Consider the following 12,708-nt stretch of genomic DNA (forward strand, 5'->3'; position numbering starts at 1 on the left):
CCACTGAACCACCACAAGACTGCAGTGCCAACCACTGAACCACCACAAGACTGCAGTGACAACCACTGAGCCACCACAAGACTGCAGTGCTAACCACTGAGCCACCACAAGACTAGAGTGCTAACTACTGAGCTACCACAAGACTGCAGTGCTAACCACTGAGCTACCACAAGACTGCAGTGCTAACCACTGAACCACCACAAGACTGCAGTGCTAACCACTGAGATACCATGCCACCTATGAAAAATGGGAGCAAAAACAAAAGTGTTGTGTTTATATTTTCATTCAGTGCATATTTTGAGGGCCCAACACTCAGTGTCCGCAGCGATCAGCCCTGTGATTGCAGTCGGATAGTCAGTGTTACCTGTTTTTACACTTTGTATACCAATACTGTAGGTATAATATTTTAAGGATCTGTAATTGTATGCTATTTTACACCAAGTGGCTGTTGTTGTTTTGTGTAAGGGGGGTGCTCTAATATTATCTCTCCCTCTCCTATCCCTTCTCCTAGTCCCCACCAAAAGGTGCCACCATCCCTTACCGTCCAAAACCCGCCTCCGCCCCTGTCATTTTTGCAGGTGGTCAGGTAAGAGCGGATCCGCTGGGTGCCTCCACTGCCAACCTCAGCCTATTGCTGCAGCACCAGCCTCTGCCCGTTAGTTTGCAAACAATTTTCTTGCATGTTTTCTCATCCTTCACGTTATCACTCAAGACTGGATCATTAGCTCTGAGACACCGCATTACACAATGTTATGTCCATAAAGTCAGACTTTGAATGAGAACGATTCCAGTAAGAAGCTTGATCTATATAAATGTCTTATTCATTCATACGACTTCCACATATACATGGGGCCTTATACAGTATACTGAGCCAAAATGGCCTGACTGTGACTCCAAGCTAATGATCCCTCATCCTCTGCATGAATGGTTGGGTAAATTTAGTGCATGCAATGTAATTACTAATGGGAATAATCCTAATGGCTGTGTTATCTTAATGATGTCTAGATTGTAATTATATACAGATGTTTAGAACCGTCCAGCTCATCATGAGCAATGTGTAAAGCAGAGAGAATAGAATCCAGAGGAAACGTTATTTTAATGATGGATGCATGAATTATTTATTACTTGCATAGTATCAGTATATTCCCTTTTGGGAAAAATGAGGAATGACAAATTTATTAGTAGGTAAAAATTATTTGCCTTTTAGACAATAAATATATACAGAAGTTTGGATTAAAAGTAACAAACACTATCCCTATTGGAATGTATAATCAGAAATTGATCTATTGTTTAAATGTATTTTTTTAATATATTTTTTGGCAATATTTGGTTATAATATCACATCTGTATTAGGGCCTCTTTCATACGTCCGTAAAACACACACGTTTTTCACGGACTGTGTTGAAGGTGCGTATGGCCCTCCCTGTGCCGTGATTTTGGCAAATATGTGTTCTCAGTGGTAGCACACGGACAGCAGGAACTTCTATACTCACCTGTCTCACCGCTGCTGGCTCCGGCACTGCTGCTGCTATACTCACCTGTCTCGCCGCTGCTGTCTCCGGCACTGCTGCTGCTATACTCACCTGTCTCGCCGCTGCTGTCTCCGGCACTGCTGCTGCTTCCGGGTCCACGGTGCAGTGCATATTCATGAGTATAATGAGTGGGCCCGGAAGCAAGTGACAGCAGTGCCGCTGGAGACAGATGAGTGTAAAAAAAAAATATTTTTTTTTTCAATGACACGTGTTTTTCCGGTACGTGTCACACAGATCACATCAGTGTGGTCTGTGTGACATCGGTGCTGCCGTAGACAAACAGACTTGTCTCTGTGTGGAACACACAGACACACGTATGCTCCATACGGACACACGGTCCTTGTGAAAACGCTGATTTGTGCAGAGCAGATCCATTGATTCTAATGGGTTTGCATATGTCCATAATTGCGGTACATATGAAAACGGACGTCACACGTACCGGAATCACTGATGTGTGAAGGGGGCCTTAAAAAAATTAGAAATCTTTCAATTTTCACACTGACCAACGAGGCTATTTTGGACTTTTTTGTTCTTTACAGAAGATTTTTCAGAAGTCTCAGTATCATCACAGGCAGGATAAGAATGAGAGGCAACACCTGTATACACAACTGATAACACTGAATCCACTAATCACATCTAACTCTGCTCCTCCTTACCTCACAATAACCTTTAGGGCTTGTGCATACGGTGATACTGTTTGATGCGTTTTTTGAGAAATCTGCATGCCTACCCTGAGGTCAGCAAAGTCTATGTGATATCTGAAATGCTGTGCGTTCATTGCTTTTTATTTTCCTTGCAGATTTGGTGCAGAACAATTGTTGGGGCATTTTTTAGCCCTTTCAGCCATTGACTTCACAAAAAAAAATGCATGGAAAAAAAAAATGCACCAAAACTGCATACTTGGTGCATTTTTCTGCCAGAAGGTGCAGATTTGATGTAGAAAATTTCTGCGCCAAATCTGCAACGTGTGCACATACTTTTGTTCACGGTCATTAGATGCATCAACAGAAAGAGAGTCTGAGTCACCGTATTGCTGCTAATATTCATGTGCATTATCTAAAAGAACAGTATACGTCTAGAATAGCCCAGTGGCCAGTGTGAAAACTGTACAATTTTTTATCATTATTATTTTTTTAATACAGATCATAATATTTAAAATAACAAAAATAAAATTTAAAAATTATATATTTTTAAATACATTTAACAACAAAAACCTGATTTAAAGGGAACCAATCACCAGGATTTTCGCATATAACTTAAAGCCAGTGCTATACTGGCACTATCAGGCTGATTCTATACATACCTGGAGTGGTCAGATTGGATGTGTAGGTTTTGAAACACAATAAAGTAAAGTTTATAAAATCAGCAGCTTCTTGAGTGACAGCAGCTGAGGATCAGATAATATCTGGGGGGGATTCATAGTTATCTCCTCCGCTGTTAGAATTAACATAAGTATTATACAATCGATTTACTTTTTCACTTGCAGGACTTGTGTGATGTCATACCCATGTGGCAGAAGGGGCGGGGCTTCAGCCAACAGAAAAATGTTGCTTCTTGGTATCAGGGAGTCCCCACCCCTTCTGATCACATGGGTATGACCTCACACAGGTCCTGCTAGTGAAAAGTTAATACTTATGCGAAGTCTAACAGGGAAATAACTCTAAATACCCCCAGATATTATCTGATCCTCAGCTGCTGTCACTCAAGAAGCTGATGATTTTATAAACTTTACTTTCCTGGATTCCAAAATCTAAACATCCGAGCTAACCACTACAGGTATGTGTAGATTCTGCCTGATAGTGCCAGTATAGCACTGGCTAGGTTATATACGAAAATCCTGGTGATTGTTTCCCTTTAAACACTAGATCAATTTTTGATGACACATTCCCTTTATATATACCAACTTAATATTTTGTCACTTTTCTAACAGGAAAAGTGCATTACCCTTTAGTAAACACTAGATGTCACTATAATACTTACATAAGTTGAAAAAAGACTGACCTCTCTTTAGCATTGTATATTTTTTGTCACTAAATTATCGAAAATGCAGTATACTGCGTGGAATGAGAGTAACTATTGAGCACAGAGTTAGCTAAACCTCTTTTCATCAAGATCACATTTTTGTAAATCTTTTATATGTACAGTACAGACCAAAAGTTTGGACACACCTCATTCAAAGAGTTTTCTTTAGTTTCATGACTCTGAAAATTGTAGATTCACATTGAAGGCATCAAAACTATGAATTAACACATGTGGAATGAAATACTTAACAAAAAAATGTGAAACAACTGAAAATATGTCTTATATTCTAGGTTCTTCAAAGTAGCCACCTTTTGCTTTGATTACTGCTTTGCTCACTCTTGGCATTCTCTTGATGAGCTTCAAGAGGTAGTCACCGGAAATGGTTTTCACTTCACAGGTGTGCCCTGTCAGGTTTAATAAGTGGGATTTCTTGCCTTATAAATGGGGTTGGGACCATCAGTTGTGTTGTGCAGAAGTCTGGTGGATACACAGCTGATAGTCCTACTGAATAGACTGTCAGAATTTGCATTATGGCAAGAAAAAAGCAGCCACGTAAAGAAAAAAGAGTGCCCATCATTACTTTAAGAAATGAAGGTCAGTCAGTCCGAAAAATTGGGAAAACTTTGAAAGTGTCCCCAAGTGCAGTGGCAAAAGCCATCAAACGCTACAAAGAAACTGACTCACAAGAGGACCACCCCAGGAAAGGAAGACCAAGAGTCACCTCTGCTGCAGAGGATAAGTTTATCCGAGTCACCAGCCTCAGAAATCGCAGGGTAACAGCAGCTCAGATTAGAGATTAGGTCAATGCAACACAGAGTTCTAGCAGCAGACACATCTCTAGAATAACTGCAGCAGGCCTTCATGGTAAAATAGCTGCTAGGAAACCACTGCTAAGGACAGGCAACAAGCAGAAGAGACTTGTTTGGGCTAAAGAACACAAGGAATGGACATTAGACCAGTGGAAATCTGTGCTTTGGTCTGATGAGTCCAAATTTGAGATCTTTGGATTCAACCACCGTGTCTTTGTGCGACGCAGAAAAGGTGAACGGATGGACTCTACATGGCTGGTTCCCACCGTGAAGCATGGAGGAGGAGGTGTGATGGTGTAGGGGGGCTTTGCTTGTGACACTGTTGGGGATTTATTAAAAATTGAAGGCATACAGAACCAGCATGGCTACCACAGCATCTTGCAGCGGCATGCTATTCCATCCGGTTTGCGTTTAGTTGGACCATCATTTATTTTTCAACAGGACAATGACCCCTAACACACCTCCAGGCTGTGTAAGGGCTATTTTGACTAAGAAGGAGAGTGATAGGGTGCTATGCCAGATGACCTGGCCTCCACAGTCACCAGACCTGAACCCAATCGAGATGGTTTGGGGTGAGCTGGACCGCAGAGTGAAGGCAAAAGGGCCAACTAGTGCTAAGCATCTCTGGGAACTCCTTCAAGACTGTTGGAAGACCATTTCCGGTGACTACCTCTTAAAGCTCATCAAGAGAATGCCAAGAGTGTGCAAAGCAGTAATCAAAGCAAAAGGTGGCTACTTTGAAGAACCTAGAATATAAGACATATTTTCAGTTGTTTCACACTTTTTTGTTAAGTATTTCATTCCACATGTGTTAATTCATAGTTTTGATGCCTTCAATGTGAATCTACAATTTTCAGAGTCATGAAAATAAAGAAAACTCTTTGAATGAGAAGGTGTGTCCAAACTTTTGGTCTGTACTGTATATAAATTTAGATATAATTTGTATGAATCCCTTTGATGGTAGATCTTTTTACTTAGGACTTGTGTGCCTCCACAAACTTGATGACTTTTGCATGGTTTTGGAGTCGTGCAACTTTCTTTTATTGTCTCTGGAAAGGCTGAGCTCATTTTGAGTGCAATAAGTGGAACTTTTGGCCACATAGTGGACATATGGAGCCGCACATATTGTGCATGTGGCTGCAGCCTTACTGATAACACTTGTCATTCTCTTATCTCATATTTTCTGAACCAGTAAGAGCTGCATGAATGGAAGCATGCATGACTCTGCATTAGGAAATAGATGTGACCTGTTTCGTTGTAGCTCCCTGGGTCATTTAGGGCTCATCCATGGTCTTCTCTTTGCCTATGACTATATTTCCATATCTATATACCGCTCTGATTTTATTTCCCCTTCTGTTTCAGGCCTATTCTATCCAAGGACAGTACGCAATCCCCCACCCTGATGTGAGTTCTCATCTCTCATTTACTATCACCCTCCTCTTCCTCACACTTTCTTCCCCAGCATGCTGATGTTACTGATAATTAATATTAGCGCATAATATTAATATGTCTCAGATGGGAGCTCTGTATTTGTTACTCGATGGGCGGCCATGGAATGTGCGCCACAATGAAAAGAGGACTGGGCTCCATCAGGTTTATACTTCATATCATAACTTATTATTACTCATACAGTTGATATAGTTAAAGAGGACAAACCACTAGAATTTTCCTATATAAACTAAAGCCAGTGCTATACTGTCCCTATCATGCTGATTCTATACATACCTTTAGTTGTGAGATCAGATGTATACTTTCTGAAATATAAGCAAGTAAAGTTTGTGAATTGCACTGTTACTTGATTGATAGCAACTGCAGAATGTCTAATAGGTGGGTTGGGTTTTGCAAGTTATTCCCGCCCCTGCCTGCTGCCTGTCCTTCCTCTCCCTGTTTTTCACCCCTCCTTTCTCCCCCTGTAATAACAGAGACAGGAGGAGGAAGGACAGGCAGGCAGACAGGGGCGGGAATAACTTGCAAGACCCAACCCACCTATTAGATATTTTGTAGCTGCTATCAATCAAGTGCCATGCCCCGGGGCAGCCGAGCTGCTCGGATCCGGGCGGTCCGTGGCTCGAGGGGTTCTGTCGAACAGTTTTTAAATGAAAAGAGAAAAAATAATAAAAAAAATCCGACTACGCCACTCACAGTGCATGGCCAGGGATAGTAGGACCACCGCTGCCAGTTTTCCCTGGGGGTGATGGATGGGGCAGCATGGATGGGGGAGCCCTCCGCGAGCAGAGCTTTTCCTCAGGGGTAGGTAAGGGTTAACGTGGAGGTGCATGGCAATAAATCAGTCCAGACAGGGGAGTGCAGTTTGGTTGCTTTTTCTTACAGCTGAGTTCGCACCCTGGAGGCGTGCTGGATCCCAGGTGCGCCCGAGTCCACTATAGCTGTGCTAGCTAAGCTGGTGCCACTCTCCCACTGATGCACTCTGGCGTATATGTCGGTCCTCCCTGGCGTGGAGCTCCTGGAGGTCTTCCTGGTGTCTGGGTCCTGTCGCAGGCAGCTTGGACTATTTAAGGGAATATGTCCCGGTCCTCCCTTTGCTGCTGATGCCTCAGACGTTAGTGGTGGCAGATGAGTCCTGGAAACCCACCCGCCTGGCAGAGTTAACAGATGGCTTGAAGTCCCGGTCTGTTCTGGGATCTGCATCCCATGCGTGCAAAGTATTGTGAGTCCTGGATGTCCATTCCCCCCACAGGATCCCTCTGTCCTTGGAGCTTGCTCTCTCGCTCTCCAGCTACTTTCTCCCCTGAGTGGCTGTTGTTTCTCCTCAGGTCCTTGCGGTGTCTTTCTACTCCTCTTTCCCTGTGTCTCAAGATTCCTTTGTCTGTCTTGACACCTTTCTTACGACTGCTCACTTTCACGTACTTTACTTCACTTCCTCCTCACTCTCTTCCTCCAACTTCACTCACTTTTTCTGATTAACTGACTGTTACACTGTCTACCCACACCTCCCAGGCCACCCGCTCCTCCCCCAGGTCTGAACTCTCCCTCCCCAGTTGGCTACCTGTTTGCTCCCAGTGCTCAGCCCTGTCACCTGGTTCTATGGGAGTCTCCCACCCTGGTTTTTGGAGTGTATGTGACCTAGTGTGCTGGTGTGTGGACTGACTGTCACAGTTATGCAGGACCAGAGCTGTTGCTGCGGGTGTTACCTTGTTTTGTGACACCTGGTTACCGCAGGGGCGTCACAGAAGTAACAGTGTATTTATCAATCAAGTAATAGTATATTTCACATACTTTACTTGCCTTTACTTGCCTATATTTCAGAAACTATACATCCGATCTCACAAGTATTATTATTATTATTATTATTTATTATTATAGCGCCATTTATTCCATGGCGCTTTTCAAGTGAAAGAGGGTATACGTACAACAATCATTAACAATAGCAGACTGGTATAGGAGGAGAGAGGACCCTGCCCGCGAGGGCTCACAGTCTACAGGGAATGGGTGATGGTACAATAGGTGAGGACAGAGCTGGTTGCGCAGTGGTCTACTGGACTGAGGGCTATTGTAGGTTGTAGGCTTGTTGGAAGAGGTGGGTCTTGAGGTTCCTCTTGAAGCTTTCCACGGTAGTGGAGAGTCTGATGTGCTGAGGTAGAGCGTTCCAGAGTATGGGGGATGCACGGGAGAAATCTTGTATGCGATTGTGGGAAGAGGAGATAAGAGAGGAGCAGAGAAGGAGATCTTGTGAAGATCTGAGGTTGCATGCAGGTAGGTACCGGGAGACTAGGTCACAGATGTAGGGAGGAGACAGGTTGTGCATGGCTTTGTATGTCATGGTTAATGTTTTGAACTGGAGTCGTTGGGTGATGGGAAGCCAGTGAAGGGATTGGCAGAGTGGCGAGGCTGGGGAGTAGCGAGGGGAGAGGTGGATTAAGCGGGCCGCAGAGTTTAGGACAGATTGGAGGGGTGCAAGAGTGTTGGAAGGGAGGCCATAGAGCAGGAGGGTGCAGTAGTCGAGGCGGGAGATGATGAGGGCATGCACTAATGTTTTTGCAGATTCTTGGTTAAGGAAAGCACGGATCCGGGAGATATTTTTGAGTTGTAGTCTGCATGAGGTGGAGAGGGCTTGGATGTGTGGATAGAGCAGAGTCGAGGGTTACTCCAAGGCAACGAGCTTGTGAGACTGGGGAGAGTGAGCAACCATCAAGTTTGATGGAAAGGCTTGTTGGAGGAGATGAGTGAGGAGGAGGAAAGACAATGAACTCTGTTTTGTCCATGTTAAGTTTTAGGAATCGTGCAGAGAAGAAGGATGAAATAGCAGACAGACATTGTGGTATTTTGGTTAGTAAGGAGGTAATGTCAGGTCCAGAGAGGTAGATCTGTGTGTCATCGGCATAGATATGATACTGGAAGCCGTGGGACTCTATGAGGTGTCCCAGGCCGAAGGTGTAGATGGAGAACAGCAGGGGTCCAAGAACTGGTAAAGTAAAGGTATGTATAGAATCAGCATGATAGGGCCAGTATAGCACTGGCTTTAGTTTATATAGGAAAATCCTGGTGGTTGGTCCTCTTTAAAAAAGAAAGACATAATCCAAATTCTGAGCAAAAATGTCATAATAAACCCAATGCATATAATATGTGACAGCTCGTAACATACTCACATCTTCTAATGCATCATAACAATACTGAATACTGGAGCCTTCCATAAGGACATGTAATTCTTCTCATTTTTGCTGTTTTAAAAATGTACAGATTAGGCTGGGTTCACATATTCGGCTTTTTGCCAGTTTGACGGATGCGGTGCACACCAGTACAGTGTATACAGTACAGTGGCAGTGCAACAAGCGCTCGTCACATGTTGTCATGTGACCGGAGCATGTGACCCGGAAGTTTGCGGCGTTACCACTGTACTATATCATACTGCACTGGCGTGTGCCGCATCCGTCAAACCGGCGAAAAACCGGATGTGTACCTGGCCTTAGTAGCCATAATGCCAACTTATGATGGCCTACATTGCCTGGTATCAATGGAAATTATCTAGCGAGATATCATAGACTTGCTAAAAATGGTAAAATTGACAAATAACTTTCCAACAACCGACAACATGAAAAAGGAACACGAATGAACACTAAACAAAAAGAAGGCCCCACAATGTTAATGTGAAGAATATGTGCTCCATCACAGAAATATGTGTTACTTTCAAAAATGTTTGAAAGGGATTATCCAATGAAAAGAAGTTTTCAACAATCCATGGGATAGATGATAACTGGTTGATCGGTTTGGGTCCGACCTGTGGGACCCGGCATTGATCGGTTTGGGTCCGACCTGTGGGACCCGGCATTGATCCGCAGTACGGGACTGGAGCAGCAGGGCACTTATGTGATCTGCCCTCCATTTCTTCCTTACGGGGCTGCTGAGTGTTGTGCTTGACTTTGAATGAATGAGAACGTTCAGATCGGCGGTCGGGCATTTCCCCTTGTGCGGATCCCAGTGGATGGCCCTCCACCGATGTAAGTTATCACCTATTTTGTGGATAGGTGATAACTTGTTTTCACTGGACAATCCTTTTAAGGTCGACATGTCAGGTCACATATCATTTTGGGTCAAGCTCTTTTCTTCTCTACATTGTGTGTGTATGTCCCATGGCAACCTGGTGATTTGTTTTGTTTTATTTTATTATTTGACTCTGTTTTCTTGTGCCTGTGACTTCTTGTACTCTCTAACAATAACCTTCTTAGTTCTAATGTCCCTCCTACCCCTCAGCAGTTGACCAAGCTCCACCAGTTGGCCATGCAGCAAACCCCCTTTACTCCCCTCGGACAGACCACCCCTGCTTTCCCTGGTACGTACCCAACTTTCCCGTTCTAGAGTCTTCCTTCTTTTCTCTTCTCACGTCTCAGGCATTTCATTTTTTTGTTCATTTATGTTTTTTTTATGCACTAATTTCTTTTCTTTTATTATTTTTTTTAATACACTGTACTTAGTAATGTTCTGATAACTCCATCAGCTTGCACTCTATAATTAGTGGTTGGGTCTTAGATAACGTCTGGTGCTTCTTTGGTAGAAATAGTCATCTGTATTTAGAAGTATTGCTGGATTTAGTCCATTTTATCATCAATTTATGAGCTTTTTTAGATGATGCAGAACATTAATATTCTCAAGGGCAAGAACATTCAATATATCTCTTCTTTCTCCTTAGGAGAAAAGCTGCCCTTACATTCCTCTGAAGAAGCTCAAAACTTGATGGGCCAGTCAGCAGGTAAAACGCTCATACCAGAACTAGATATATTTGATATTCTAGGAGTCTCCACTGCTTAACTTATACTTTATTGGGTGGACGACCTTTATGTAAAAACTGCATCAAAATCTATATAAGGGAACATTGGAAGATTGTGGACCAAATATAAAGGGTTGGAAGGTGGTGGAGACACATTTTACATATCATTCTCGTATCAATCACAGACTTAATAATGATCCATCCTAAGATTCCTATATTTACTTAAAGAGTAACCATTGTTTTAATTTTTTTCCATAAATCAATAATACACATGAAAATAAGAAACTCTGTAATATGTCTTATTACATAAATCTGCTTTTTTCTCCTCCTAGACTGATTATTTCGTCTCAAAATTCAAAATTTATGGTTAAAGTGTGTCTTTAATCCTCTTATGATCAAGGATGTAACTGTACGTCCTTGGTCGCCTCCCTGCAGTTCCCGCGGGTTTTGGCAGTGAACCTGCGGCAATCCCCACATGTCTGCTAATCAGATCAGCAGACGTGTGGTTAACAGGCACAGGTGGATCGGAGATCCACCCGCACCTGTTAATTCTTTAGTTTGCGCTGTCAAATACTGACCGCACGAATTTAATGGTCGCGGCGGGGATCGCACTGTGCCCCGCCACCATCGGTGGCCTCGTGACGTGATTAAAGGATGCCTTGGTTTCGCATTGGTGTTGCAATGGTAGCGTGGGGTAAGCAGATGACCTCTGATGTTACCATGACTCACTTTCTGTAAGAGCCGGCAGAACGCCAGCACTCACAGGAACACAGCATTTCTCCTGATCAGAACGATGCTGCTCTGATCAGGAGAAATGCACAGGCGATCGCACTGTGCAGGCATAAAGTCCCCTAGGGGGACTAGTAAAAATAAAAATGGAAAAAATGTATAAATAATAAAACCTAAAAGTTCAAATCACCCCCCATTTGCCGCATTGAAAAAACGTAGCATCTGCACAAAAATGGTACCATTAAAAACACCAGCTCAAGACTCATAAATAAGCCATCACTGAACCCTAGATTCCGAAAAATGAGAATGTTACGGGTCTCAGAAAATGGTGTCAAAAGTGCTACTCTTTTTTTGGACAAATTCTTGAATTTTTTTTAACCTCTTAGATAAAAGTAAAAGTATACATGTTTGGTATCTACAAACTCATAGCGACGTGAGGCATCATATGGACACATCAGTTTTACCATATAGTGAACATGGTGACTTAAAGACTCCAAAAACAATCAATTGTGCAATTGCACTTTTTTTGCAATTTCACCACACTTGGAATTTTTTCCTGTTCTTCAGTACACTATATGGTAAAACTAAAGATTGCATTCAAACGTATAACTCATCCCGCAAAAAATAAGCCCTCATATGGCAAGATTATTGGAAAAATAAAAAAGTTAATGGTCTCGGAAGAAGGGGAGGAAAAAACAAAAATGAAAAACGGAAAATCGTATGGTGGTGAAGGGGTTAATGAATACAAATGATCCCATTAGAGAGGTAGGAGATGAAAGTTGGTGCTTATTAAGTTCTACGGAGAACGGTAACTGTTGTTTCAAAAGAACTTGAAGCAAAATATCTGTATCTGCCTCTAGCTCCTCCCCTTCCATAGAATTTTAAAGCATCAACTATCATTTCCGATCTCAGTAATGTTAAAGTCTGTCTTCAATTAATACTGATTTTACAGACTTTACTCAAGAATTGAGAATGAAATATCAGTCCAGCAGGTGAACGAAGCAGATTTCTCTAATAAGATATATTACAAAGGTGTTTATTTTCAGATGTATTATTGATTTATGAAATACAACTTAAAATTATTCTTTAAAGAGGACCTGGCACTTGCCATAATATGTCATCTTTTAACCTGGTGTAAATGGAAACTTTCCTGATTTCTTGTTTTATTTTGTTTCTGTGCTTTTTCTATTCCTGAGATATGGCCCATCTTCCCTGTAGATATATCTATTTTATTTTTTAGCTAACTGGGCGGTATCCTCAAAAAGAAACCCAAAGGGATTCTGTCAGCAGGTCTCTGCTATGTAATCTGAAGGCAGCATGCTGCAAGACTTAAAACAGAGGATTCAGCTCTTTCTTATCTTTGTCTTTTCTTGTTTAGCTGTAATGTTAGTTT

The 12,708-nt window shown here is 42.4% G+C and overlaps 1 protein-coding gene across 8 annotated transcripts in view; it reads left to right on the plus strand.

Moving 5' to 3' along the window:
- The window catches only part of PCBP3 (poly(rC) binding protein 3), a 46,295-nt gene that overhangs the window by 19,686 nt on the left and 13,901 nt on the right, over window positions 1-12,708 (plus strand). Inside the window, exons 7-10 of one of the 8 annotated variants that reach the window (XM_075318903.1) lie at window positions 512-655; window positions 5,726-5,767; window positions 10,073-10,151; window positions 10,509-10,568. In XM_075318903.1, the coding sequence (XP_075175018.1) occupies window positions 512-655; window positions 5,726-5,767; window positions 10,073-10,151; window positions 10,509-10,568 (325 nt within the window). The remainder of the gene's footprint in view (window positions 1-511; window positions 656-5,725; window positions 5,768-10,072; window positions 10,152-10,508; window positions 10,569-12,708) is intronic. The other 7 variants (XM_075318904.1, XM_075318906.1, XM_075318907.1 and 4 more) reach the window with 7 other exon arrangements.

The sequence above is a fragment of the Anomaloglossus baeobatrachus genome, chromosome 7 (assembly GCF_048569485.1).
Source record: "Anomaloglossus baeobatrachus isolate aAnoBae1 chromosome 7, aAnoBae1.hap1, whole genome shotgun sequence".
Lineage (NCBI taxonomy): Eukaryota > Metazoa > Chordata > Amphibia > Anura > Aromobatidae > Anomaloglossus > Anomaloglossus baeobatrachus.